The sequence below is a fragment of the Hyla sarda genome, chromosome 2 (genome assembly GCF_029499605.1).
Source record: "Hyla sarda isolate aHylSar1 chromosome 2, aHylSar1.hap1, whole genome shotgun sequence".
Taxonomy (NCBI): Eukaryota; Metazoa; Chordata; class Amphibia; order Anura; family Hylidae; genus Hyla; species Hyla sarda.
This window is the reverse complement of record NC_079190.1, coordinates 7,844,709-7,871,819: the sequence shown is the minus strand read 5'-3', so window position 1 is coordinate 7,871,819 and position 27,111 is coordinate 7,844,709. Positions and strand designations below refer to the sequence as shown.

Sequence of the window (27,111 nt, the reverse complement as noted above, 5' to 3'; positions counted from 1 at the left end):
GCGGCCAATAGAGGGGATTTTATACCTGTTGGCAGCTTTTACCTTATCTGGAGAAATGGCTACCTATCTAATGGGGGCTTTTGCCTATTGTGGAAGGGGAAATTACCTACCTACCTACTGGGGGCACCTACTTAAAGGGGTACTCCGGTGAAAACCTTTTTTCTTTTAAATCAACTGGTGGCAGAAAGTTAAACATATTTGTAAATTACTTCTATTAAAAAATCTTAATGCTTCCTGTACTTATTAGCTGCTGAATACTACAGAGGAAATTCTTTTCTTTTTGGAATGCTCTCTGATGACATCACGAGCACAGTGCTCTCTGCTGACGTTATTATAATAACAATAACGCTTTATTTATTTTTGGGATTTGAACCCAAGTCCCCAGCAGTGCAAGGCAGCAGTGCTAACCACTGAGCCACCATGCTGCCCTTGGCATACATCTGCTATGCATGGTTACTAAAATAGACAGAGATGTCAGCAGAGAGCACTGTGCTTGTGATGTCATCAGTGTTCCAAAAAGAAAGGAATTTCCTCTGTAGCATTCAGCAGCTAATAAGTACTGGAAGGATTAAGATTTTTTAATAGAAGTAATTTACAAATATGTTTAACTTTCTGGCACCAGTTGATTTAAAAGAAAAAAGGTTTTCACCGGAGTACCCCTTTAATTGTCTACCATCAAGGCGCATTTGCCTAACAGGGCATTATCTATCTACTGGGAGCATTTACCTAATTGCGAAAATTACCTAGCTACTGGAGTCATCTACCAAACCAGGGAAACTTACCTACATATTGAGGGCAGCACGAACAATTAAAATATAATGTTACTGATCCCGTACGGGATCTTCAGGGTAGAGGATAACTTCTTTAGTGTCGGATAACAATATGAGGCCTCGTTTTCACAAAGGGGTACTCCTGGGAACTAAACCCATTTAGGAAGCCCCTATGGTGCCAGAACAGCAAATAAAACCCACATGGCATACCATTTTGGAAACTAGACCCCTCGGGGAACGTAACAAGGGGTAATGTGAACCTTGATGCCCTACAGATGTTTCACAACTTTTGCATATGTAAAAAAAAATTTTTTTTTTACCTAAAATGCTTGTTTTCCCAAAATGTTTACATTTTTTAAAAGGGTAATAGCAGAAAATACCCCCCAAAATTTGAAGCCCAATTTCTCCTGATTCAGAAAACACCCCATATGGGGGTCTCAGAAGAGAAGGAGTCACATTTGGCTTTTTGAAAGCGAATTTTGCTCTGGGGGCATGCCGCATTTAGGAAGCCCCTATGGTGCCAGGACAGCAAAAAAAAAAACACATGGCATACCATTTTGGAAACTAGACCCCTCGGGGAATGTTACAAGGGGTAGTTTGAACCTTAATACCCTACAGGTGTTTCACGACTTTTGCATATGTAAAAAAAAATATTTTTTTTTTACCTAAAATGCTTGTTTTCCCAAAAATTTTACATTTTTAAAAAGGGTAATAGCAGAAAATACCCCCCAAATTTGTTAGGCAATTTCTCCCGAGTACGGCGATACCCCATATGTGACCCTAAACTGTTGCCTTGAAATACGACAGGGCTCCAAAGTGAGAGCGCCATGCGCATTTGAGGCCTAAATTAGGGACTTGCATAGGGGTGGACATAGGGGTATTCTACGCCAGTGATTCCCAAACAGGGGGCCTCCAGCTGTTGTAAAACTCCCAGCATGCCTAGACAGTCAACGGCTATCTGGCAATACTGGGAGTAGTTGTTTTGCAACAGCTGGAGGCTCCGTTTTGGAAACAGTGGCGTACCAGACGTTTTTCATTTTTATTGGGGAGGGGAGGGGGGCTGTGTAGGGGTATGTGTATAAGTAGTGTTTTTTACTTTTTATTTTATTGTGTGTTAGTGTAGTGTTTTTAGGGTACAGTCACACGGGCGGGGGTTCACAGTAGTTTCTCGCTGGCAGTTTGAGCTGCGGCAGAAATTTTGCCGCACCTCAAACTTGCAGCCCGATACTTACTGTAATCCTCCGCCCATGTGAGTGTACTCTGTACATTCACATTGGGGGGGTGGGGGGGGACATCCAGCTGTTGGAAAACTACAACTCCCAGCATGTACGGTCTATCAGTGCATGCTGGAAGTTGTAGTTTTGCAACAGCTGGAGGCACACTGGTTGTGAAACACCGAGTTTGGTAACAAACTCAGTGTTTTGCAACCAGTGTGCCTTCAGCTGTTGCAAAAGCTACAACCCCCAGCATGTACGGACAGCGGAAGGGCATGCTGGGTCTTGTAGTTATGCAACAGCTGGAGGCATACTACTTTGGCTGGGGATGCTGGGGATTGTAGTTATGCAACAGCTGGAGACACACTGGTTTGCTACTTAACTCAGTGTGCCTTCAGCTGTTGCAAAACTACAACTCTCAGCAGTCACCGACGGGCATGCTGGGAGTTGTAGTTATGCAACCACCAGATGCACCACTACAACTCCCAGCATGCACTTTAGCTGATTGTGCAAGCTGGGAGTTGTAGTTACACAACAGCTGAAGGTACACTTTTTCATAGAAAGAATGTGCCTCCAGCTGTTGCAAAACTACAAGTCCCAGCATGCCCATAAGGGAATGCTGGGAGTTGTGGTGGTCTGCCTCCTGCTGTTGCATAACTACAGCTCCCAGCATGCCCTTTTTGCATGCTGGGAGCTGTTGCTAAGCAACAGCAGGAGGCTGTCACTCACCTCCAACGATCCTCGCCGCACAGGTCAGTCCCTCGTCGTCTCCGCCGCCGCCGCTGCTCCTGGGGCCCCGATCCCAACAGGGGCGCCGGGGATCGGGGTCCCCAGCCCGGGGTGCACGTCCCGCACCCGCTCACGTCCTCCGGAAGAGGGGCGGAGCGGGAGTGACACCCGCAGCAGGCGCCCTGATTGGTCGGCCGGTAATCCGGCCGACGAATCAGGGCGATCGTGAGGTGGCACCAGTGCCACCTCACCCCTGCAGGCTCTGGCTCAGAGACGGCCCCGATCAGCCAATAATTCCGGGTCACCGGGTCACTGGAGACCCGATTGAGCCGGAATCCGCCGCAGATCGCTGGACTGAATTGTCCAGCGATCTGCGGCCATCGCCGACATGGGGGGTCATCATGACTCCCCTGGGCGATATGCCCCGATGCCTGCTGAACGATTTCAGCAGGCATCGGGGACCGGCTCCCCTCCAGATGGTTGCGGGGGGGCGGTAAAACACATGACGTTCTCATACGTCATGTGTCCTTAAGGACTCGGAAATGGAGACGTATGAGAACGTCATGTGTCCTTAAGGGGTTAATCCAGACAAAGCAAATATGATGCAGCACTCCCCAAGTAGCAAATAAGGTGGTTTTTATTCCATCATGTGCATAGACAACGTTTCACCAGTCTCACACTTGAAAAAGCCAGTGTGAGACTGGTGAAACGTTGTCTATGCACATGATGGAATAAAAACCACCTTCTTTGCTACTTGTGGAGTGCTGCATCATATTTGCTTTGTCTAGATAGATATATAGATAGATAGCTAGACAGACAGATAGATAGATAGATAGATAGATAGATAGATAGATAGAAAGTCCATAAAAAGCAGCACATCCAGTGTAGTGAAATGGGTGCAGGCCAGTTGAACCTCGGTGCTCCGGTTCTACCGGATAAGTAATGGATAAAGGCAGCACACCACAGTAGTATAATCCAAAAAGCTGTGAATTTATTCCATGATGTGAGTAACAACGTTCCGGCGATCTCTCACCGCCATTTTCAAGTGCATACAAGTGATACAGAGGGGTTTAAATACACACTTCCCCCAATTAATGACATCATCACACATTAGCATAATCAGTGACATCATAATTCAAATCAAAATATAAACAAAACATATGATCTGTGATATACAATCATCTACAATGTAGTAACTATAAATATAAACAAAACATATGATCTGTGATATACAATCATGTACAATGTAGTAACTATAAATATAAACAAAACATATGATCTGTGATCTACAATCATGTACAATGTAGTAACTATAAATATAAACAAAACATATGAACTGTGATATACAATCATGTACAATGTAGTAACTATAAATATAAACAAAACATATGAACTGTGATATACAATCATCCACAATGTAGTGCCATTATTACATGTCTCAATATTCTAAGTTTACATTATAGGTACTCCCGTACATAACTCTGCATATACCCCAATGAATGACATATGGATGATAGGGAGCCTTGGGACACTGTCTCCCATATAACGGTCGTGTCCTGGCAATGGACTCCATGGACCAAAGGGGGATGGATTCACTCCCAGTGGATCAGGAGTACTGTGATGCAGGGGGTACTTAACTGTATCCTATGTTACACAGCCAGGTACACAAATTAATGGGGAGACTGCTGTGTTCCGGCCCCGTGACTGTATTATTGCAAATGGATTTGTACGTATGTGGGGGTTTATTGGGAGTCACCTAGTTCCTTTATGTTCACCTTGCTAGTTTGAATGACAGAACATGTTATTCACTAGTTTGCCAGTATCGGCATCTATACATCCATACATTGCCCTTTTGCATAATGGCGCCCGTAGTTTTCAAATAACCAATGAGCATGCGCAATAGAATGCCATTGATTGGCTTCACATCATGATACTCTGTAACTAGGCGCTTTCTTTGGGAGCCTAGTAACCATGACGCTACACTGCAAGTCATGACGCTACACTGGAAGTCATGACGCTACACCGGAAGTCATGACGCTACACCGGAAGTCATGACGCTACACTAGAAGTCATGACGCTACACTGGAAGTCATGACGCTACACTAGAAGTCATGACGCTACACTGGAAGTCATGACGCTACACTGGAAGTCATGACGCTACACTAGAAGTCATGACGCTACACTGGAAGTCATGACGCTACACTAGAAGTCATGACGCTACACTGGAAGACATGACGCTACACTAGAAGTCATGACGCTACACTGGAAGTCATGACGCTACACTAGAAGTCATGGCGCTACACTGGAAGTCATGACGCTACACTGGAAGTCATGATGCTACACTGGAAGTCATGACGCTACACTGGAAGTCATGACGCTACACTGGAAGTCATGACGCTACACTGGAAGTCATGACGCTACACTGGAAGTCATGACGCTACACTGGAAGTCATGATGCTACACTAGAGGTCATGACGCTACACTGGAAGTCATGACGCTACACCCGACACTACACCCGGAAGTCATTGCCGGCAATGTTAGCCGGGGCTCCGAGGTTGCGGACAATGGCGGCACACACGAGGTTAGTAGCGTGGTTGGCACCATAACAATTACTGTTTGTAATTTCACACACCTGCACACTGTCGCTATGGACACCTAATGTTGCACCTTTTTTGCCGATCCATATATGTGCGTTGTTAGATCGGCACATACTGTAACACGCTAAACGCATGATAAGAGCATTAGGAGCATTGTGTATAGTTACTACATTGTAGATGATTGTATATCACAGATCATGTGTTTTGTTTATATTTATAGTTACTACATTGTAGATGATTGTATATCACAGATCATATGTTTTGTTTATATTTATAGTTACTACATTGTGGATGATTGTATATCACAGATCATATGTTTTGTTTATATTTATAGTTACTACATTGTGGATGATTGTATATCACAGATCATACGTTTTGTTTATATTTATAGTTACTACATTGTAGATGATTGTAGATCACAGATCATGTGTTTTGTTTAGATTTTGATTTGAATTATGATGTCACTGATTATGCTAATGTGTGATGATGTCATTAATTGGGGGAAAAGTGTATTTAAACCCCTCTGTATCACTTGCATGCACTTGAAAATGGCGGTGAGAGATCGCCGGAACGTTGTTACTCACATCATGGAATAAATTCACAGCTTTTTGGATTATACTACTGTGGTGTGCTGCCTTTATCCATTACTTAGATAGATAGATAGATAGATAGATAGATAGATAGATAGATAGATAATGTACAAAAAAGAAAGTTGCAACAGCACTCTAGGTCAAAAAATGGAGGCTCTTAGCGCACTTTTTGATCAAAATGTGTGTTTTTTGATCAAAAAGTGCGCTAAGAGCCTCCGTTTTTTGACCTAGAGTGCTGTTGCAACTTTCTTTTTTGTACATTGTGTATTTGCCACAGCAGCGGGCACCTGTGTACTAGGTTGTTGTGCTGGCTATTTTTCCTTTTGTTTTTAGATAGATAGATATAAGATAGATAGATATGAGATAGATAGATAGATATGAGATAGATAGATAGATAGATATGATATAGATAGATATAAGATAGATAGATATGAGATAGATAGATAGATAGATATGAGATAGATAGATAGATATAAGATAGATAGATATGAGATAGATATGAGATAGATAGCCGGGTTAGTGTCACTTTCGCTTCAGACGCGGCGGTCAGCTTTGATCGCCGCATCTGAAGGGTTAATACAGGGCATCACCGCGATCGGTGATGTCCTGTATTAGCCGCGGGTCCCGGCCGTTGATGGCCGCAGGGACCGCCGCGATAGGGGTGTATTCGCCGTATAAGACGCACCGACTTTTTCCCCCCAGTTTTGGGGAAGAAAAAGTGCGTCTTATACGGCGAAAAATACGGTAGATAGATTGATAAATATGAGATAGATAGATATTAGATAGATATGAGAGATAGATAGATATGAGATAGATAGATAGATATGAGAGATAGATAGATAGATAGATAGATAGATAGATAGATAAAAATATCCCAGGAGAGCAGCACAACCAGATAGTACTTCAGGTAGCTGGTGCACGCTGTGTAGGAGCCTTTGTTCGGGATCCCAATAGATAAATCCAAAGAAGCAGCAGCACACAAGGTATACGGTGCAAAAAAAGTATGTGGTTTTATTGCATCAGTGTATACAGAGCAACGTTTCTGCGACCTCCTCGTCGCCTTTCTCAAGCTCAACTAAGTGACCCCTCAGTGCAGTTTAAATACATTCAGTAATTACAATAATTGTTAACATAAGTGTGAGTATAGGGCATGACATAGTATACAACAAAGCGTCATACATTAGTGATCCAGTGATGGTGACGATAATTCCTCATTAGTGATTCCTCCCAGTGCAGGTGGATGTGGGCGGATACTTGAGATCTACGTTATTTAAATATATACATAATGTACAGAGTTATCATAAGCACTTACCCAACAGAGCATATCGCGGACTATAACACGTTGAATAAGCGGGGCAAAAAAGTGACTGCGCAGGTCAGAGCAGAACTGCCGATCAGAGGCAGACTGCGCTGATCGCGTGCACCCAATTGCATTCTGTGCAGTATTGACATGCGTACTTGTAAAAAGAAATCATGTGCGCCATCTCTTGGTAAAGGGAAAAAGTATCGCATACTGCCCATAGTGTCAAGCGCTAGCGAAGCGCCATGTCAGTATGTCACTATTCTCAATATTCCAAAATCCTCAATCCAGTAGTGTATGAAGGACCATTACTGCATTTAGGCAAACGCTAATGGGCATTCCCGTGTTCTGTTTGCATGGGGCATAGAGCAGGTAGAGCTGGCATGGCTCATACCTTACGGCCATATATGGGGTTATGGGTATATACATGCAAATTGACCCACGTTTACACATATGTCATGCAAGTATGCGATGGGGAGCAGACTAACACCGGCTGGACAACCACTGATGCTGCACCTGACGCTACCCGATATTCCCGGCCGTGACATAGTATCCTGCAACCCCCAGAACAATGTGGATACCTCTATATAGTGTTTGTTTTCAGTGTTGCAGATAAACCGTCCTGCAGAGCTGGATATGTGGATGCTTGAACATAATGAACATTTTTTTTAGTGTAGTAAACATATTATAGAAGGAGCGGAGAGTCTTGAAAAAAACAACATGTTTCTAAAAATCCAAAAAGATAATGCTCTGTTGGTGGCTGTACATATTGTATTTCCATACATCTGAAAATTAAACAGAGAGAGAAAAAAATATTAGAAGGGTCTGTTCACATACAGTACACAGAGAGTAATATATACAAAACTTTAAGGGCTACATTGGAGGGCTATCTTTGACTCATTTTGGAAGTGGTTTTAAATTCTGCATTAAGACCATGCGGTCTCATCGTGTTCAACCTGAATATCCATTGAAGTTCACATTTTTTTAACATAGTTATACGGTCCCCACCCCGTTTCGGGGGTGGAATATGGTCAATGACCATAAATTTTAATTCCCGTTCCTGGTGGTTGGCTTCAGCAAAATGTTTAGAGACTGGCAAGTCAAGTCGTTTTTTTCTGATAGTGTAGCGATGTTGGTTGAGACGAGTCCGAAGATCCAGACTCGTCTCACCAACATAGAGTTTCTGACAAGGGCACCACAACAGGTAGATGACAAAGTCAGAATTGCACGTCAAATAAAATTTAATCACGTGTTCTTGTTTCGTCTGTGGGTGCACAAATTTAGTGCCTTTCTGCATGTAGCTGCAGTTAACGCAGCTGCGACATGGAAAGCATCCCTTATTACTAACCGTCAAGTATTTTTGTTGTGTCTTTGGTTTTTCAGATATGTCTGTTCTGACAATTTTATCCTTTAAGTTAGGAGCCCTGCGGAAGGACATTAAGGGGGGTTCCTGAATTTCTTTCACCTGGGAGTGTCCCTCTCTCACCAGATACCAATATTTGCGTACAATTCATGAAATTTGATATGAGCAGTCACTATATGTGGAAATAAATGGAATTCTACTGTCCACATTTCTTGAAATTGTGCTGTCAGTTTGTCCGTTTCGCTTTTGTTGTCTTAAGTTAATAATGCGAGTACGTTGTTCCTGAATCAGTTTTTTAGGATACCGTCTTTCTAGAAAATCGTTAGTCATCTTAGATAGTGCTTTCTCTAGCTTCAAGTCATCGTCCGTAATTCTCTCAGCCCGGAGCATCTGGCTGAAAGGAAGGGACCTTATCATGGCTCTTGGATGCCCGCTATCAAACCTCAGTAATGTGTTACTGTCCGTGGGTTTATAATACATGTCTGTCGTCAGTTTGTCACCATTCTTGCTCACTGTCACGTCCAAAAAATTTACAGAGGTCATTGAATGGGTCAAGGTAAATTTAATGTCAACATGTATATTATTGAGAAAGTTGTAAAATATCAACAAATCCTCTGCAGTACCGGTCCAGAGTAAAAAGATATCATCTATGTAGCGCCACCACTTCAGCACTTGGCTGAAGTGGGGCAATACATAGATGTAATCCTCCTCGAGGTGGGCCACATAGATGTTCGCATATGTGGGCGCCACATTACTGCCCATTGCTGTCCCCCTCTTTTGCATGTAATAAGTGTCATTAAATATGAAATAATTACATTCAAGTACTACCTTCAGTAATGAAACAATGAAGTCAATTTTGTGTGGCGGACAATCTGACAAGATAAGTGCATTTTCCACTGCATGAACACCTCCATCATGACTGATGGAGGTGTACAAGCTTGTGACATCTAAGGTGGCCAGGATGGTCTGGTGATCGACGGTCACATCACTGATTTTGTTCAAAAAATCTGAGGTATCCCTAATGTATGATTGGGCATTGGTGGCATAAGTACGTAGTAATCTATCTAAAAAGATAGAGATATGTGATGTCACCGATTCTCGGCCTGACACAATGGGCCTACCTGGAGGTCTTTCACGATTTTTGTGTATTTTTGGTAATAAATATAACATTGGTGTAACCGGGTAATCAACTATTAAGTATTTGCGTAGACTGTCATCGACCAGACCATCCTCAAAGCCACACTCAACCAACTGGGTAATACGAGTAATAATTTCTTTCTTGGGGTCTTTAGAAAGTGACCGGTATACATTCACATCATTAAGCTGTCTTTCAGCTTCTTGTATATACTGGAGCTTGTCCATGACCACTATAGATCCGCCTTTATCGGCCGGTTTTATGACTAGGCGGTGGTCATGGACAAGCTCCCTCACAGCATCAAGTTCTTCCTGTCTCATATTTGGATGTTTAAGACGCTTATTCTGGGTACTCAATTTTTTAAGATCACGTTTAACACATTCTTCATATGTACTGATGGCATGAGATTCTAAAGGGGGTTGAAATTCACTGGGAACCCGTAAATTAAAGTCCTTCAGTGACATCATGGAGGACATTAGGACGGTATCCTAAAAAACTGATTCAGGAACAACGTACTCGCATTATTAACTTAAGACAACAAAAGCGAAACGGACAAACTGACAGCACAATTTCAAGAAATGTGGACAGTAGAATTCCATTTATTTCCACATATAGTGACTGCTCATATCAAATTTCATGAATTGTACGCAAATATTGGTATCTGGTGAGAGAGGGACACTCCCAGGTGAAAGAATTTCAGGAACCCCCCTTAATGTCCTTCCGCAGGGCTCCTAACTTAAAGGATAAAATTGTCAGAACAGACATATCTGAAAAACCAAAGACACAACAAAAATACTTGACGGTTAGTAATAAGGGATGCTTTCCATGTCGCAGCTGCGTTAACTGCAGCTACATGCAGAAAGGCACTAAATTTGTGCACCCACAGACGAAACAAGAACACGTGATTAAATTTAATTTGACGTGCAATTCTGACTTTGTCATCTACCTGTTGTGGTGCCCTTGTCAGAAACTCTATGTTGGTGAGACGAGTCTGGATCTTCGGACTCGTCTCAACCAACATCGCTACACTATCAGAAAAAAACGACTTGACTTGCCAGTCTCTAAACATTTTGCTGAAGCCAACCACCAGGAACGGGAATTAAAATTTATGGTCATTGACCATATTCCACCCCCGAAACGGGGTGGGGACCGTATAACTATGTTAAAAAAATGTGAACTTCGATGGATATTCAGGTTGAACACGATGAGACCGCATGGTCTTAATGCAGAATTTAAAACCACTTCCAAAATGAGTCAAAGATAGCCCTCCAATGTAGCCCTTAAAGTTTTGTGTATATTACTCTCTGTGTACTGTATGTGAACAGACCCTTCTAATATTTTTTTCTCTCTCTGTTTAATTTTCAGATGTATGTAAACACAATATGTACAGCCACCAACAGAGCATTATCTTTTTGGATTTTTAGAAACATGTTGTTTTTTTCAAGACTCTCCGCTCCTTCTATAATATGTTTACTACACTAAAAAAAATGTTCATTATGTTCAAGCATCCACATATCCAGCTCTGCAGGACGGTTTATCTGCAACACTGAAAACAAACACTATATAGAGGTATCCACATTGTTCTGGGGGTTGCAGGATACTATGTCACGGCCGGGAATATCGGGTAGCGTCAGGTGCAGCATCAGTGGTTGTCCAGCCGGTGTTAGTCTGCTCCCCATCGCATACTTGCATGACATATGTGTAAACGTGGGTCAATTTGCATGTATATACCCGTAACCCCATATATGGCCGTAAGGTATGAGCCATGCCAGCTCTACCTGCTCTATGCCCCATGCAAACAGAACACGGGAATGCCCATTAGTGTTGTGTTTGCCTAAGTGCAGTAATGGTCCTGCATACACTACTGGATTGAGGATTTTGGAATATTGAGAATAGTGACATACTGACATGGCGCTTCGCTAGCGCTTGACACTATGGGCAGTATGCGATACTTTTTCCCTTTACCAAGAGATGGCGCACATGATTTCTTTTTACAAGTACGCATGTCAATACTGCACAGAATGCAATTGGGTGCACGCGATCAGCGCAGTCTGCCTCTGATCGGCAGTTCTGCTCTGACCTGCGCAGTCACTTTTTTGCCCCGCTTATTCAACGTGTTATAGTCCGCGATATGCTCTGTTGGGTAAGTGCTTATGATAACTCTGTACATTATGTATATATTTAAATAACGTAGATCTCAAGTATCCGCCCACATCCACCTGCACTGGGAGGAATCACTAATGAGGAATTATCGTCACCATCACTGGATCACTAATGTATGACGCTTTGTTGTATACTATGTCATGCCCTATACTCACACTTATGTTAACAATTATTGTAATTACTGAATGTATTTAAACTGCACTGAGGGGTCACTTAGTTGAGCTTGAGAAAGGCGACGAGGAGGTCGCAGAAACGTTGCTCTGTATACACTGATGCAATAAAACCACATACTTTTTTTGCACCGTATACCTTGTGTGCTGCTGCTTCTTTGGATTTAGATAGATAGATAGATATGAGATAGATAGATAGATAGATAGATAGATATGAGATAGATAGATATGAGATAGATAGATAGATAGATATGAGATAGATAGAAAGATAATGAGATAGATAGATAGATAGATATGAGATGGATAGATATGAGATAGATAGATATGAGATAGATAGATAGATATGAGATAGATAGATATTTAGATTCGTAGATATAAAATGAATTGATAGGGGATAAGTAAAGGAAAAGTCATTGCTTGTGATAATAAACAATCCAAAGTTGATCCACATTGGAGTTTCTAAACTATTATAAACTGGATTAAAGGGACTTTTCAGTATTATTTTTGCTATATTATGTTGTAATAAAAAAAACAGTAATTAAATTTGAAATGTACATTTTAATTACATTTCTTGACTATTATTTTTCTTACAGAAAACAACATTTCATAATGAAAATGAGACAGTAATAAGAAGGTCCATTACATGGGTTGTTGCACATTTGGTACATTTTAAAAGCCCTTATTTTGCTACGGTTTTAGCTTTTCTTTTACCTTTTTTAAGATCATTAATTATTTTGTATACTAAGCTGAATTTTTTGTAGCTTTTTTTCTCTATCTGTGATTTCTCTTTTATTTATGCACAATTTTTGCAGGATCTTATTTCTTAGCGCCTCTATCCTTATGCCATATATCAGGGGGTTTAGGATGTAGGACACCGACCCGGGCATAGATGACACAAAATGTGACAACACAGTCTGAGCGTCCTCTGTTAATCTGTACCGGGATATAATGAATATGAATGAAGCCAAGAAAGTGGAGAAGGCGATCATGTGGGTCACCAGGGTGTGAAGAGCCTTCCTGCTGGCATCTTGAGAGATACTAAAGCAGACAATGAAAGTCCTTATATAACAATATAGGACCACCAACCCACAGCCCACCAGCATGATGAAGTCCCATGTAAATCCAAAGTCTGCACTATAAGTGCCACCACAAGACAGGTGGTTGAGGGAGATGGTTTCACAAAACACATTGTTGATTTCCACCCCACACAAAGTCTGCCTTGAGGTCAAGATGACACATGTTCCTATTCCCACCAAGACGTAAACCCATATTGCGAAGATGATCATAAGGGCTCTCTTATTGGTCATCAGTATTGTGTATCTCAAAGGATGTCCAATGGCCAAGTATCGGTCATAGGCCATGACGGTGAAGGTGAACATCTCAACACAAGGAAAACCCTGCATGAAGAAGCCTTGGACCAGGCAGTCAACAAATGAAATAGTGTAGCGTACGCTGAGGACATCTGTGATTAGTTTTGGTCCAAAGACCGTTCCCCCATATATCTCATTGAACAAAAGATTGGCGAGGAAGATGAACATAGGTTCATGAAGAGCTTCTTCTGTATACGTAACCCACACAATGATGGAACATAAGGCCGTGACCACCACGTACATCACAATGAGGACAAATGAGTACAGGTACCTCAAGTTACCGATCTCAATAATTCCCTTGAGTATTAATTGAGGGTTGGCCAAGGAGATATTTTCCATTGCGTTCAATTCTTTCCAGTTGTCATCAAGAAGAAAACACCAAATTGAGATGGTTCTTGAAGAGGAAGAAGCAGAGCAAAGAGGAGGGAGGTATTTCCTTACCCTCTGCAGTGCAGAAAATAATCCATCCCTGGTCAGGTTTTATAGATGTATTTCAGGAGTGTGTATCCTTGATGGGGAATTGTCCTACGTGACTGATCAGTCCTAAGCGATACCATTAGTGCGGCATCAGCTGGGACCAAGAAAGTTGCAGCTGCTCATTAGCTCCTAGTTGCGCTGAGACCTATTAGAGGATCCTTCCTTATTGTGATCTCATCAGAAACGGCAAAGACAAAAGGCAATGTCCAGCGTGGAAGTTCAAGCAATTCTTGGAAGTTCATTCAGCAATTAGCCAACATGACAAACGGGTGACGCGTTTTGAGACACAGTGCGTAGCCTTAATCGTACAAGGAACAGACATAGGTAGGTGTTATTTATAGGGGGAAGGGGTGGGGTTCCCATCCCGGAATGAACCAGGAGAACCATCTCCAAAAGGATAAAGAAAATATATCCTTTAGATCATATTTTGTCAATTTTTTTTTTCTCACGCAGACACTCTTGTGGTAAAGTTACAATTTTCTGATACAGTTGACAACCAAGAACAATTCACCTTTTGTTATACTCTATTTGTTGTCTACCTACATAATAATCGATAATTTAATTTTTTAAATTTTTGTAGGAAATAAAGTCAGTATTGTTAGGATTCGGCAGGCTGGAGGTGGATCCTCTGTGTCAGAGAGGGATTGGCGTGGACCGTACTGGTGGACCGGTTCTAAGTTGCTACTGGTATTCACCAGAGCCCGCCGCAAAGCGGGATGGTCTTGCTGCGGCGGTAGCAACCAGGTCGTGTCCACCGGTAATGGCTCAACCTCATTGACTGCTGAGAAGGCGTGGGACAGGAGGACTAGACAGAGGCGAGGTCAGACGTAGCAGAAGGTCGGGGCAGGTGGCAAGGTTCGTAGTCAAGGGCAACGGCAGAAGGTCTGGTAACACAAGGCAAACACAGAAACACTTTCACTAGGCACAAGGTAACAAGATCCGGCCATGCTGGGAAGGGGAAGTGAGGTTATATAGGCCTGGAGCAGGTGGGAGCTAATTACACTGATTGGGCCAGGCACCAATTAGTGCTGCACTGGCCCCTTAAATCTTAGAGAGCTGGCGCGCGCGCCCTAGAGAGCGGAGCCGCGCGCGCCAGGACGTGACAGCCGGGGAAAGGGACAGGTGAGCAGATTGGGAAGCGACCCGCGAGCGGGCGCGTCCCGCTATGCGGATCGCATCCTCGCCGGCAGTGTCAGTGCAGCGCTCCCGGTCAGCGGGTCTGACCGGGGCTCTGCAGAGAGGAGAACGCTGCGAGGACTCCGGGGAGGAGCAGGGACCCGGAGCGCTTGGCGTAACAAGTATTATAAGTATTACCCTTTGAATATATAGAGATTCGTACTGTGGTATATATTTGCGAAGTCTGAGAGTATATTTATCTATATATTCTACTAATTATATTCATTTCTTAGTTTTTTCCTCCTTTCTTTTCTCCTGTTAATGTTTCTCCTGTTAATGTTTATTTTGTTTGACATGTTCACTGTTACGCCGAGCGCTCCGGGTCCCTGCTCCTCCCCGGAGCCCTCGCAGCGTTCTCCTCTCTGCAGCGCCCCGGTCTGACCCGCCAACTGGGATGCGATTTGCATAGTGGGACGCGCCCGCTCGCGGATCGCATCCCAATCCACCTACCTGTCCCGGTCCCCGGCTGTCACGTCCTGGCGAGCGCTGCTCCACTCCTTTATAACCTCACTTCCCCTTCCCAGCATTGCCGGATCTTGTTGCCCTTGTGCCTAGTGAAAGCGTTTCCTGTGATTGCCTTACCAGTGTTTCCAGACCTTCTGCCGTTACCATTGACTACGAACCTTGCCGCCTGCCCTGACCTTCTGCTACGTCTGACCTCGCCTCTGTCTAGTCCTTCTGTCCCACGTCTTCTCAGCAGTCAGCGAGGTTGACCCATTACCGGTGGAAACGACCTGGTTGCAAGACCATCCCTCTTTGCGGCGGGCTCTGGTGAATACCAGTAGCAGCTTAGACCCGGTCCACCGATACGGTCCACGCCAATCCCTCGCTGACACAGAGGATCCACATCCAGCCTGCCGAATCCTAACATTCACATTGCAGGACATTGTTTTCCTGCGGTTTTTATTGTTATCTTGGGATTAAGGTTGGAGGGGTAGGGGTTAATCATCCTGCTTCATTCCGGGATGGGAACCCCACCCCTTCCCCCTATAAATAACACCTACCTATGTCTGTTCCTTGTACGATTAAGGCTACGCACTCTGGCCGAAACGCGTCTCCTGTTTGTCATGTTGGCTAATTGCTGAATAAACTTCCAAGAATTGCTTGAACTTCCATGCTGGACATTGCCTTTTGTCTTTGCTGTTACTCTGGATCGAGGGTCCGGTCCTAGTCTCGTATCGTGGAGTGGGCGAGAGGGAGAGCTGTGTCTACCATTGTTTGCTTCATCAGAAACTGTAACTAATAACTAGAGTTGAGCGGGCTCGGTGAACATGGCAAACGAGTTCTAACCAAAACCACACTTAAATAACCCTTTAAATAACCCATTAATAACACTGCCTAAGAGCTTTGAAGCTCCCTGTTACACTGCTAGGGTCAGCTAGGAATCAAGTACGGTAGCTTTAAAGTGGTTTTAAGTTATGGTGATATGTGGTGACCCATGGTAAGAAACAGCTTGTTTAAAAACACACAGTGTTAGCAGTTTTTGTGGGCTGCATAAAGTATCCCTGGTTGGCAGTAGATGCCGGTATGAAAATTTATGCAGAGGTTTTGGAAGACCCAACACTATTTATTTGCGGAAGTTACAACAGGATTGGTGTCCCAAAATAGCTTTTGTATGAAGAAAAAAAAGCCAGAAAAAGTATTCCTTTTTTTGGAGATCATGGGTTGTGTATGTGTAGGCCTGGCTGCTAGTAGTGGTAGCAGCAAGGGTGGTGGACTGGTGGGACTTGTAGTAGCCAACAGACAGCAGGAGATGGTAGACTGGTGGGAGTTGTAGAAGCCATCATACAGCCGGCAATGGTGAACTGATGGGAGTCATAGTAGCCAGCAGACAGAACAATAGGCAGTGGTAGACCGCGGGTTGTAATAGCCATTATGCTGCAGGCAGTGGTGGTCTAATAGTAGTCAGCGTACAGCAGGGGTGGTGGTAGTGCTGTCTTATCAGTGGCATCTGGAACAAAAGGTTTAAATTAATGACTGCTCCATGCCTGATTCATTTTAGCAAACAGTTTTTCCATGTTGCTGGAAGATAATCTTGCTTGCCTGCCACGCTGAACACTCTTTCTTATGCTATTCTGAAAGTTGGGTGAGACAACACACCCATGGCTCATGGTGTCTGTCAGGGAAAAGACACAGCTCAGGTACGCTTCAGTTTGGTTATTCAGGTGGTGGCGTACATCCCTTTGGTGACTATTTATGTCCTGGTGGAATACCAGATGCAGAAACTTCACCATCATGTACTGTAACGTGAAGATTCCACAGCTGCTGCTCCTCCTTCTTGCAGGGGTAGTGCTGGCAGGGAAGTGTTAACTCAGCGCTGGGCAGCTGTTATTTGGCAGGAGTTGGATGCTGGAAAGCCATGGCAAGCTGACTACGTAGCTTCTCCCTATAAAAATCCCATTTAGCCTCCTTCTCAGACGTTTAAAATAATTCCCCAATTTTGGGTTTATACTGAGGGTCTAAGAGTGCGGCGATCCAGATCTCATCTCTTTCCTTTATGTTCACAATACACCAGTCAGTGTGCAAGCAAGAAACCCTTCAGCTCACCCTCCTTACCTGATTTTTTGAGGGCCCAGCTTGTTTCACCTTCGTCCCATACTACCATGGTTGTCACCATTATGTTCTTTACTGTCACCTTGTGTAGGTTCCTCATCCCCTATCACTTTGACAGATTCCATTTTCAAATCCTACTCAGGACCCACTTCCTCATCTTCCTTATCCAACTCCTCCTTAAGAAGAACATCTATAGTGCTGCCAGCCAGATGTCAATCTTCCTCCAGGGTAGCAACTCCTGCGCTGTGTGGCCTTTCTTGCCCTGGCATAGCAGATGTACTAGTGATGAGCGGCAGGGGCCATATTCAAATTCACGATATTTCGCAAATATATGGGCGAACATTCGTCTTATGTTTGCAAAATTTGCATATTCGCTATGTTCGTTCTCTTTTTTTTTCTTCATGTGCGAAAATTCGTAATTAAATTTGCATAGTGCGCATGCGCAATTATATCACTGAAAAGAAGGGAGGGATCAGTGTCCAGTCTGGAAGTGCCAATATTCTCATAAATATTCGCATAAATTCTCATAAATATTTGCATAAATTCTCATAAATATTTGCAAAGAAAACATGAATATTTGTCATTCCGATTATATATCTATATTGTAAATATCCGCGAAAATCGCGAAGTGCCGATATTTGCAATAGAAATTCACATTTCGAATATTTGCGCTCAATAATAAGATGTACTTCAGCATGGCAGCATTTGACTTTGCATTGATAAAAGGGGGAGGAGGGTAAGCTGCACTCCGCCCTGTGGGGGACTACAAGATGTCCTTGGAGGAGGATAGGCAGCAGGTATCAGAAGTTTAACCGGATCTGCACTATCCCGGAGGTGTCACTACTATTTCCTTGCCTTGGTGGAACTACTGCATGATGTTGACAAAATGGGCCATGAAGAAGATATGTGTGGTGTCCCGGTACCGGATTGCATCCGTTATCTTGTGGTGAGGTCCCCAAAGTCAGAGTCCCTAGGTACCAGTGGGATCCTCATCTATAGTTAGCCCCTAGTCACCCCTTTAATAATTAAAATTATTCAAATTCTAATTGTCTATATGTATATAGAGTGTACTTACCTTGTTGTAGTGTCGCAGGACCTGCGGGTCACGTGATGCGTTCCAGAACTCTATGGTTTTTACTCAAGGACCTTTGGAGGTAGTTAGGTGATCACCCACCATGCTTTGTAACGGTGAGTGACAGCTGACATGGACCAATCCAAAACGGCCCTGCCCAGATAAGGTAAGGGAGCGGCGGCCATTAATCTTTTTTTTTCCTCGTGGGCTGCTGATGAGGACGGGTCTGCGCAGCTGCCATCGGCAACCACTAGGCCAATGCCTTGGGGCATCGGCCATTATTCCAAAACTGTGAGTTACTTCAATTCCCTATTACTCTGCAAGATCACTGGACCTAAACAGACCCCTAAATCCAGCGGATCTCTGCAAAACCTAATTCTACTAATCTCAGGATAACCTATCGGTCCTAAGCAACTGTCAGTCACTGCCACGCTGATAATAGACTCTGTTACTAAGACCGTTACCGTTACTGAATGTACCGCAATTCATCAGTAAAGTTCCTGCAAGTTCAAGTTCAGCACTGCCGTGGACAATCGTTTATTTCTGCACGCACCTATCGTTTCTGGGAAGGGTGGCGATAGGCCTAGCAACTACCTCAGAGTATTAACCCTCACCCTGGCGTCACGAGTGACAAGGGTTAAATTAAACCCTCATATTCCAAGGGCTACCACATATGTTTTGGCCATAGCTACTACTCCAATAATCTACCGTGGCATATACTGTGCTGCACACCGACAACTACAGGGAGTGGGCTACCTTCTCCAGCTCATGGTGCACAGTGGAGGTGGCTTTTTTGGCTAAAAAATTGTGACTGGATATGCACCACCTGGGCTGGGCACACCTCATTAGTTACCTAAAGGCCGTGGAGTTAGCAATATGGTACGGTAGTGCCTGCACCACCAACAACTTGGCCAGCTGTGAATAGAGGCGAACTGCAACGTGGTGACTGGGGATACTGTTGTCTGTATGACATAGATTTCCCAATAGATAACTGACAGGAGAGAGGAGGAGGACATGACACTGATCAAGACAAGACAGAGAATGCATCACCTCCTCGTCATCTGGTTCCCATGTCCTGTGCAAAACTACATCGTGATCAAACTCCTCCTCATTGTCCCAACCACTCCTGGCTAACACCTGGCTAAATGTCATATTGTCAGACTAATCTTCCTCCAGAGAAGACCTCGAACAAACCAACCAGTCTCCAAAGGCGGAATTATCCTCTGACACCACACAATCCCTGGTAGACATAGACAACTTTTGCTTTCTGATGCTTCTGTTATTACTACCAGCAGGAACTGGGCTCCTGCTGCTGATACCTGTATTGGGCCTGGGCAAATGGGCAGTGCTCACAGTGCTGGTACTGCCACCAACATGCTTACTGGCAGAGGACATTGCAGGAGTGCTTTATCATCTACCCCAGAAAGAGAGATAGAGGGCAGCGCCTCGTGTAACTCCGTGGATGTGAGTCCTATCGGCAAATTGAGAAAAGCAGGTGGACTCTCACTTTTACAAAAGCTTGGGTTCATGCATATCGCCCCTAGCCTGAGGTAGCTCTGAAGATGACCTGCTGCCCGTCAGTGCTTGGAATGGTATCCATGGCGGGAACCTGTGTGAATGATCCGCAGGAAGAAAAGAAAAGTACAGGTTGGGCCATTTCTATGGATACATCTTAATAAAATGGGAAAGGTTGGTGATATTAACTTCCTGTTTGTGGCACATTAGTATATGTGAGGGGGGAAACTTTTCAAGATGGGTGGTGACCATAGCGGCCATTTTGAAGTCGGCCATTTTGAATCCAACTTTTGTTTTTTCTATAGGAAGAGGGTCATGTGACACATCAAACTTATTGGGAATTTCACAAGAAAAACAATGACGTGCTTGGTTTTAACGTAACTTTATTTTTTCATGAGTTATTTACAAGTTTCTGACCACTTATAAAATGTGTTCAATGTGCTGCCCATTGTGTTGGATTGTCAATGCAACCCTCTTCTCTATATACTGCTATATACTACTATATACACTGCAGGAGAGATGCTAGCACAGGCTTCCAGTATCCGTATACACTGCTATATACTGCTATATACACCGCAGGAGAAATGCTAGCACAGGCTTCCAGTATCTGTATACACTGCTATATACTACTATATACACCGCAGGAGAAATGCCAGCACAGGCTTCCAGTATCCGTATACACTGCTATATACTACTATATACACTGCAGGAGAAATGCTAGCACAGGCTTCCAGTATCCGTATACACTGCTATATACTACTATATACACCGCAGGAGAAATGCTAGCACAGGCTTCCAGTATCCGTATACACTGCTATATACTACTATATACACCGCAGGAGAAATGCCAGCACAGGCTTCCAGTATCCGTATACACTGCTATACACTACTATATACACCGCAGGAGAAATACTAGCACAGGCTTCCAGTATCCGTATACACTGCTATATACTACTATATACACCGCAGGAGAAATGCTAGCACAGGCTTCCAGTATCCGTTGTTTCAGGTGCTGCACATCTCGTATCTTCACAGCATAGACAATTGCCTTCAGATGACCCCAAAGATAAAAGTCTAAAGGGGTCAGATCGGGAGACCTTGGGGCCATTCAACTGGCCCACGATGACCAATCCACTTTCCAGGAAACTGTTCATCTAGGAATGCTCGGACCTGACACCCATAATGTGGTGGTCACCATCTTGCTGGAAAAACTCAGGGAACGTGCAGCTTCAGTGCATAAAGAGGGAAACACATCATCATGGAGCAATTTCACATATCCAGTGGCCTTGAGGTTTCCATTGATGAAGAATGGCCCCACTATCTTTGTACCCCATATACCACACCATACCATCAATTTTTGTGTTCCAACCGTCTTGGAGGAATCCATCCAATGTGGGTTAGTGTCGGACCAATAGCGGTGGTTTTGTTTGTTAACTTCACCATTCACATAAAAGTTTCCTCATCACTGAATAAAATCTTCTGCGTAAACTGAGGGTCCTGTTCACATTTGTTTTGCCCATTCTGCAGCACCTGAAACTCCGGATACTGGAAGCCTGTGCTAGCATTTCTCCTGCGGTGTATATAGTAGTATATAGCAGTGTATACGGATACTGGAAGCCTGTGCTAGCATTTCTCCTGCGGTGTATATAGTGGTATATAGCAGTGTATACGGATACTGGAAGCCTGTGCTAGCATTTCTCCTGCGGTGTATATAGTAGTATATAGCAGTGTATACGGATACTGGAAGCCTGTGCTAGCATTTCTCCTGCGGTGTATATAGTAGTATATAGCAGTGTATACGGATACTAGAAGCCTGTGCTAGCATTTCTCCTGCGGTGTATATAGTAGTATATAGCAGTGTATACAGATACTGGAAGTCTGTGCTAGCATTTCTCCTGCGGTGTATATAGTAGTATATAGCAGTGTATACGGATACTGGAAGTCTGTGCTAGCATTTCTCCTGCGGTGTATATAGTAGTATATAGAGAAGAGGGTTGCATTGACAATCCAACACAATGGGCAGCACATTGAACACATTTTATAAGTGGTCAGAAACTTGTAAATAACTCATGAAAGAATAAAGTTACATTAAAACCAAACACATCATTGTTTTTCTTGTGAAATTCCCAATAAGTTTGATGTATCACATGACCCTCTTCCTATTGAAAAAACAAAAGTTGGATTCAAAATGGCCGACTTCAAAATGGCCGCCATGGTCACCACCCATCTTGAAAAGTTTCCCCCCTCACATATACTGATGTGCCACAAACAGGAAGTTATCACCAACCATTCCCATTTTATTAGGGTGTATCCATATAAATGGCGCACCCTGTATAGAGTATATAGGGTGTATATAAGGTGTATCCATAGAAATGGCGCACCCTGTATAGAGTATATAGGGTGTATATAAGGTGTATCCATATAAATGGCGCACCCTGTATAGAGTATATTGGGTGTATATAAGGTGTATCCCTATAAATGGCGCACTGTATGGAGTATATAGGGTGTATATAAGGTGTATCCATAGAAATGGCGCACCCTGTATAGAGTATATAGGGTGTATATAAGGTGTATCCATATAAATGGCGCACCCTGTATAGAGTATATAGGGTGTATATAAGGTGTATCCATATAAATGGCGCACCCTGTATAGAGTATATAGGGTGTATATAAGGTGTATCCCTATAAATGGCGCACCCTGTATAGAGTATATAGGGTGTATATAAGGTGTATACATATAAATGGCGCACCCTGTATAGAGTATACAGGGTGTATATAAGGTGTATCCATATAAATGGCGCACCCTGTATAGAGTATATAGGGTGTATATAAGGTGTATCCCTATAAATGGCGCACTGTATGGAGTATATAGGGTGTATATAAGGTGTATCCATATAAATGGCCCACCCTGTATAGAGTATATAGGGTGTATATAAGGTGTATCCATAGAAATGGCGCACCCTGTATAGAGTATATAGGGTGTATATAAGGTGTATCCATATAAATGGCGCACCCTGTATAGAGTATATTGGGTGTATATAAGGTGTATCCCTATAAATGGCGCACTGTATGGAGTATATAGGGTGTATATAAGGTGTATCCATAGAAATGGCGCACCCTGTATAGAGTATATAGGGTGTATATAAGGTGTATCCATATAAATGGCGCACCCTGTATAGAGTATATAGGGTGTATATAAGGTGTATCCATATAAATGGCGCACCCTGTATAGAGTATATAGGGTGTATATAAGGTGTATCCCTATAAATGGCGCACCCTGTATAGAGTATATAGGGTGTATATAAGGTGTATACATATAAATGGCGCACCCTGTATAGAGTATACAGGGTGTATATAAGGTGTATCCATATAAATGGCGCACCCTGTATAGAGTATATAGGGTGTATATAAGGTGTATCCCTATAAATGGCGCACTGTATGGAGTATATAGGGTGTATATAAGGTGTATCCATATAAATGGCCCACCCTGTATAGAGTATATAGGGTGTATATAAGGTGTATCCATATAAATGGCCCACCCTGTATAGAGTATATAGGGTGTATATAAGGTGTATCCATATAAATGGCGCACCCTGTATAGAGTATATAGGGGGTATATAAGGTGTATCCCTATAAATGGCGCACCCTGTATAGAGTATATAGGGTGTATATAAGGTGTATCCCTATAAATGGCGCACCCTGTATAGAGTATATAGGGGGTATATAAGGTGTATCCCTATAAATGGCGCACCCTGTATAGAGTATATAGGGTGTATATAAGGTGTATCCCTATAAATGGCGCACCCTGTATAGAGTATATAGGGTGTATATAAGGTGTATCCCTATAAATGGCGCACCCTGTATAGAGTATATAGGGTGTATATAAGGTGTATCCCTATAAATGGCGCACCCTGTATAGAGTATATAGGGTGTATATAAGGTGTATCCCTATAAATGGCGCACCCTGTATAGAGTATATAGGGTGTATATAAGGTGTATCCCTATAAATGGCGCACCCTGTATAGAGTATATAGGGTGTATATAAGGTGTATCCCTATAAATGGCGCACCCTGTATAGAGTATATAGGGTGTATATAAGGTGTATCCATATAAATGGCGCACCCTGTATAGAGTATATAGGGTGTATATAAGGTGTATCCATATAAATGGCGCACCCTGTATAGAGTATATAGGGTGTATATAAGGTGTATCCCTATAAATGGCGCACCCTGTATAGAGTATATAGGGTGTATATAAGGTGTATCCCTATAAATGGCGCACCCTGTATAGAGTATATAGGGTGTATATAAGGTGTATCCATATAAATGGCGCACCCTGTATAGAGTATATAGGGTGTATATAAGGTGTATCCATATAAATGGCGCACCCTGTATAGAGTATATAGGGTGTATATAAGGTGTATCCCTATAAATGGCGCACCCTGTATAGAGTATATAGGGTGTATATAAGGTGTATCCCTATAAATGGCGCACCCTGTATAGAGTATATAGGGTGTATATAAGGTGTATCCCTATAAATGGCGCACCCTGTATAGAGTATATAGGGTGTATATAAGGTGTATCCCTATAAATGGCGCACCCTGTATAGAGTATATAGGGTGTATATAAGGTGTATCCCTATAAATGGCGCACCCTGTACACTGGATGTGGCGCTGGTCAGGATGGAGTTTCCAGAAGAACATTCAGGAGGCTTAGATATTTTTAGTTTAGTTTTATTTGGTTTATTGACACTACAAATAAAATACAAGAACACATTTCCAGGGTAAAATCAGATTGATAAGAGGGATTTTACCCTCGAAACGCATTACTGTATTTTATTTGTAGTGTCAATAAACCAAATTGATATAAAAATATGTAAACCTCCGGAATGTTCTTCTGAAAACTCCCGCCTGACCAGCGCCACTATCATAGCGCAGTTACCAGGTTCACGCAAAGCAATTCTGGCAAAGTTGTATTGTTTGCCGAGAATGATCAGAGCTGTAACTAAAGATTATTTTCATACTCGAGTAGGTTGAAAATATTTTCAAAAAATAGGATAAAAATAAGAGTGGAGAAAAAAATAATTTGTAAGCTAGACTGAGAGGGAGTTTAACCCCTTAAGGACGCAGGACGTAAATGTACGTCCTGGTGAGGTGGTACTTAACGCACCAGGACGTACATTTACGTCCTGTGCATAACCGCGGGCATCGGAGTGATGCCCGTGTCATGCGCGGCTGATCCCGGCTGCTGATCGCAGCCAGGGACCCGCCGGCAATGGCCGACGCCCGCGATCTCGCGGGCGTCCGCCATTAACCCCTCAGGTGCCGGGATCAATACAGATCCTGGCATCTGCGGCAGTGCGCGATTTGAATGAATGATCGGATCGCCTTCAGCGCTGCTGCGGGGATCCGATCATTCATAACGCCGCACGGAGGTCCCCTCTCCTTCCTCCGTTCGGCTCCCGGCGTCTCCTGCTCTGGTCTGTGATCGAGCAGACCAGAGCAGGAGATGACCGATAATACTGATCTGTTCTATGTCCTATACATAGAACAGATCAGTATTAGCAATCATGGTATTGCTATGAATAGTCCCCTATGGGGACTATTCAAGTGTAAAAAAAAATGTAAAAAAATGTAAAAGTAAAAGTAAGAAAAAAGTGAAAAATCCCCTCCCCCAATAAAAAAGTAAAACATCCGTTTTTTCCTATTTTACCCCCAAAAAGCGTAAAAAAACATTTTTTATAGACATATTTGGTATCGCTGCGTGCGTAAATGTCCGAACTATTAAAATAAAATGTTAATGATCCCGTACGGTGAACGGCGTGAACGAAAAAAAAAAAAAAAGTCCAAAATTCCTACTTTTTTAATACATTTTATTTAAAATTTTTTTTATAAAAAATGTATTAAAAGTTTTTTATATGCAAATGTGGTATCAAAAAAAGTACAGATCATGGCGCAAAAAATGAGCCCCCATACCGCCACTTATACGGAAAAAAAAAAAACTTAGAGGTCATCAAAATAAAGGGATTATAAACGAACTAATTTGGTTAAAATGTTTGTGATTTTTTTTAAGCGCAACAATAATATAAAAATATATAATAATGGGTATCATTTTAATCGTATTGACCCTCAGAATAAAGAACACATGTCATTTTTACCATAAATTGTACGGCGTGAAAACAAAACCTTCCAAAAGTAGCAAAATTGCGTTTTTCGTTTTAATTTCCCCACAAAAATAGTGTTTTTTGGTTGCGCCATACATTTTATGATATAATGAGTGATGTCATTACAAAGGACAACTGGTCGCGCAAAAAACAAGCCCTCATACTAGTCTGTGGATGAAAATATAAAAGAGTTATGATTTTTAGAAGGCGAGGAGGAAAAAATGAAAACGTAAAAATTAAATTGTCTGAGTCCTTAAGGCCAAAATGGGCTGAGTCCTTAAGGGGTTAAGAAGGAATCAGACAAGAGAGGAGGTCAGCAGTATATAGGTGTGTAAGGGATGAAAGGGCTGTTAAGAAAGAGTATGTAAGGTAGAATAGAAGCTGAGTTTTGTGGACACTGAGAGGTAAAGCTTTTTATTTAATATATCTTTTTTAAATATGTAATTTTTTTTTCTTCTTTTTTTTCTTCTATCTTTATAAGGTCTAATTCTCGCTCCTTGTTTCTATCTTGTTGATATATAGTGGGGCAAAAAAGTATTTAGTCATCCACCAATTGTGCAAGTTTTCCCACTTTAAAAGATGAGAGGCCTGAAGTTTTCATCAAATGTATACCTCAACTATGAGAGACATATTGAGAAGAAAATCCATAAAATCACATTGTCTGATTTTTAAAGAATTAATTTGCAAATTATGGTGGAAAATAAGTATTTGGTCACCTACAAACAAGCACGATTTGTGGCTCTCACAGACCTGTA

General features: G+C 42.7%; 1 protein-coding gene across 1 annotated transcript; it reads right to left on the bottom strand.

Annotated features, from left to right (window-relative positions):
• Positions 1-12,756: 12,756 nt before the first annotated feature.
• Positions 12,757-13,740, bottom strand: LOC130357092 (olfactory receptor 4E1-like). Its single transcript, XM_056559458.1, has one exon. The coding sequence runs from the start codon at positions 13,738-13,740 to the stop codon at positions 12,757-12,759; it is 984 nt and encodes a 327-aa protein (XP_056415433.1).
• Between the last annotated feature and the right edge of the window lie 13,371 nt (positions 13,741-27,111).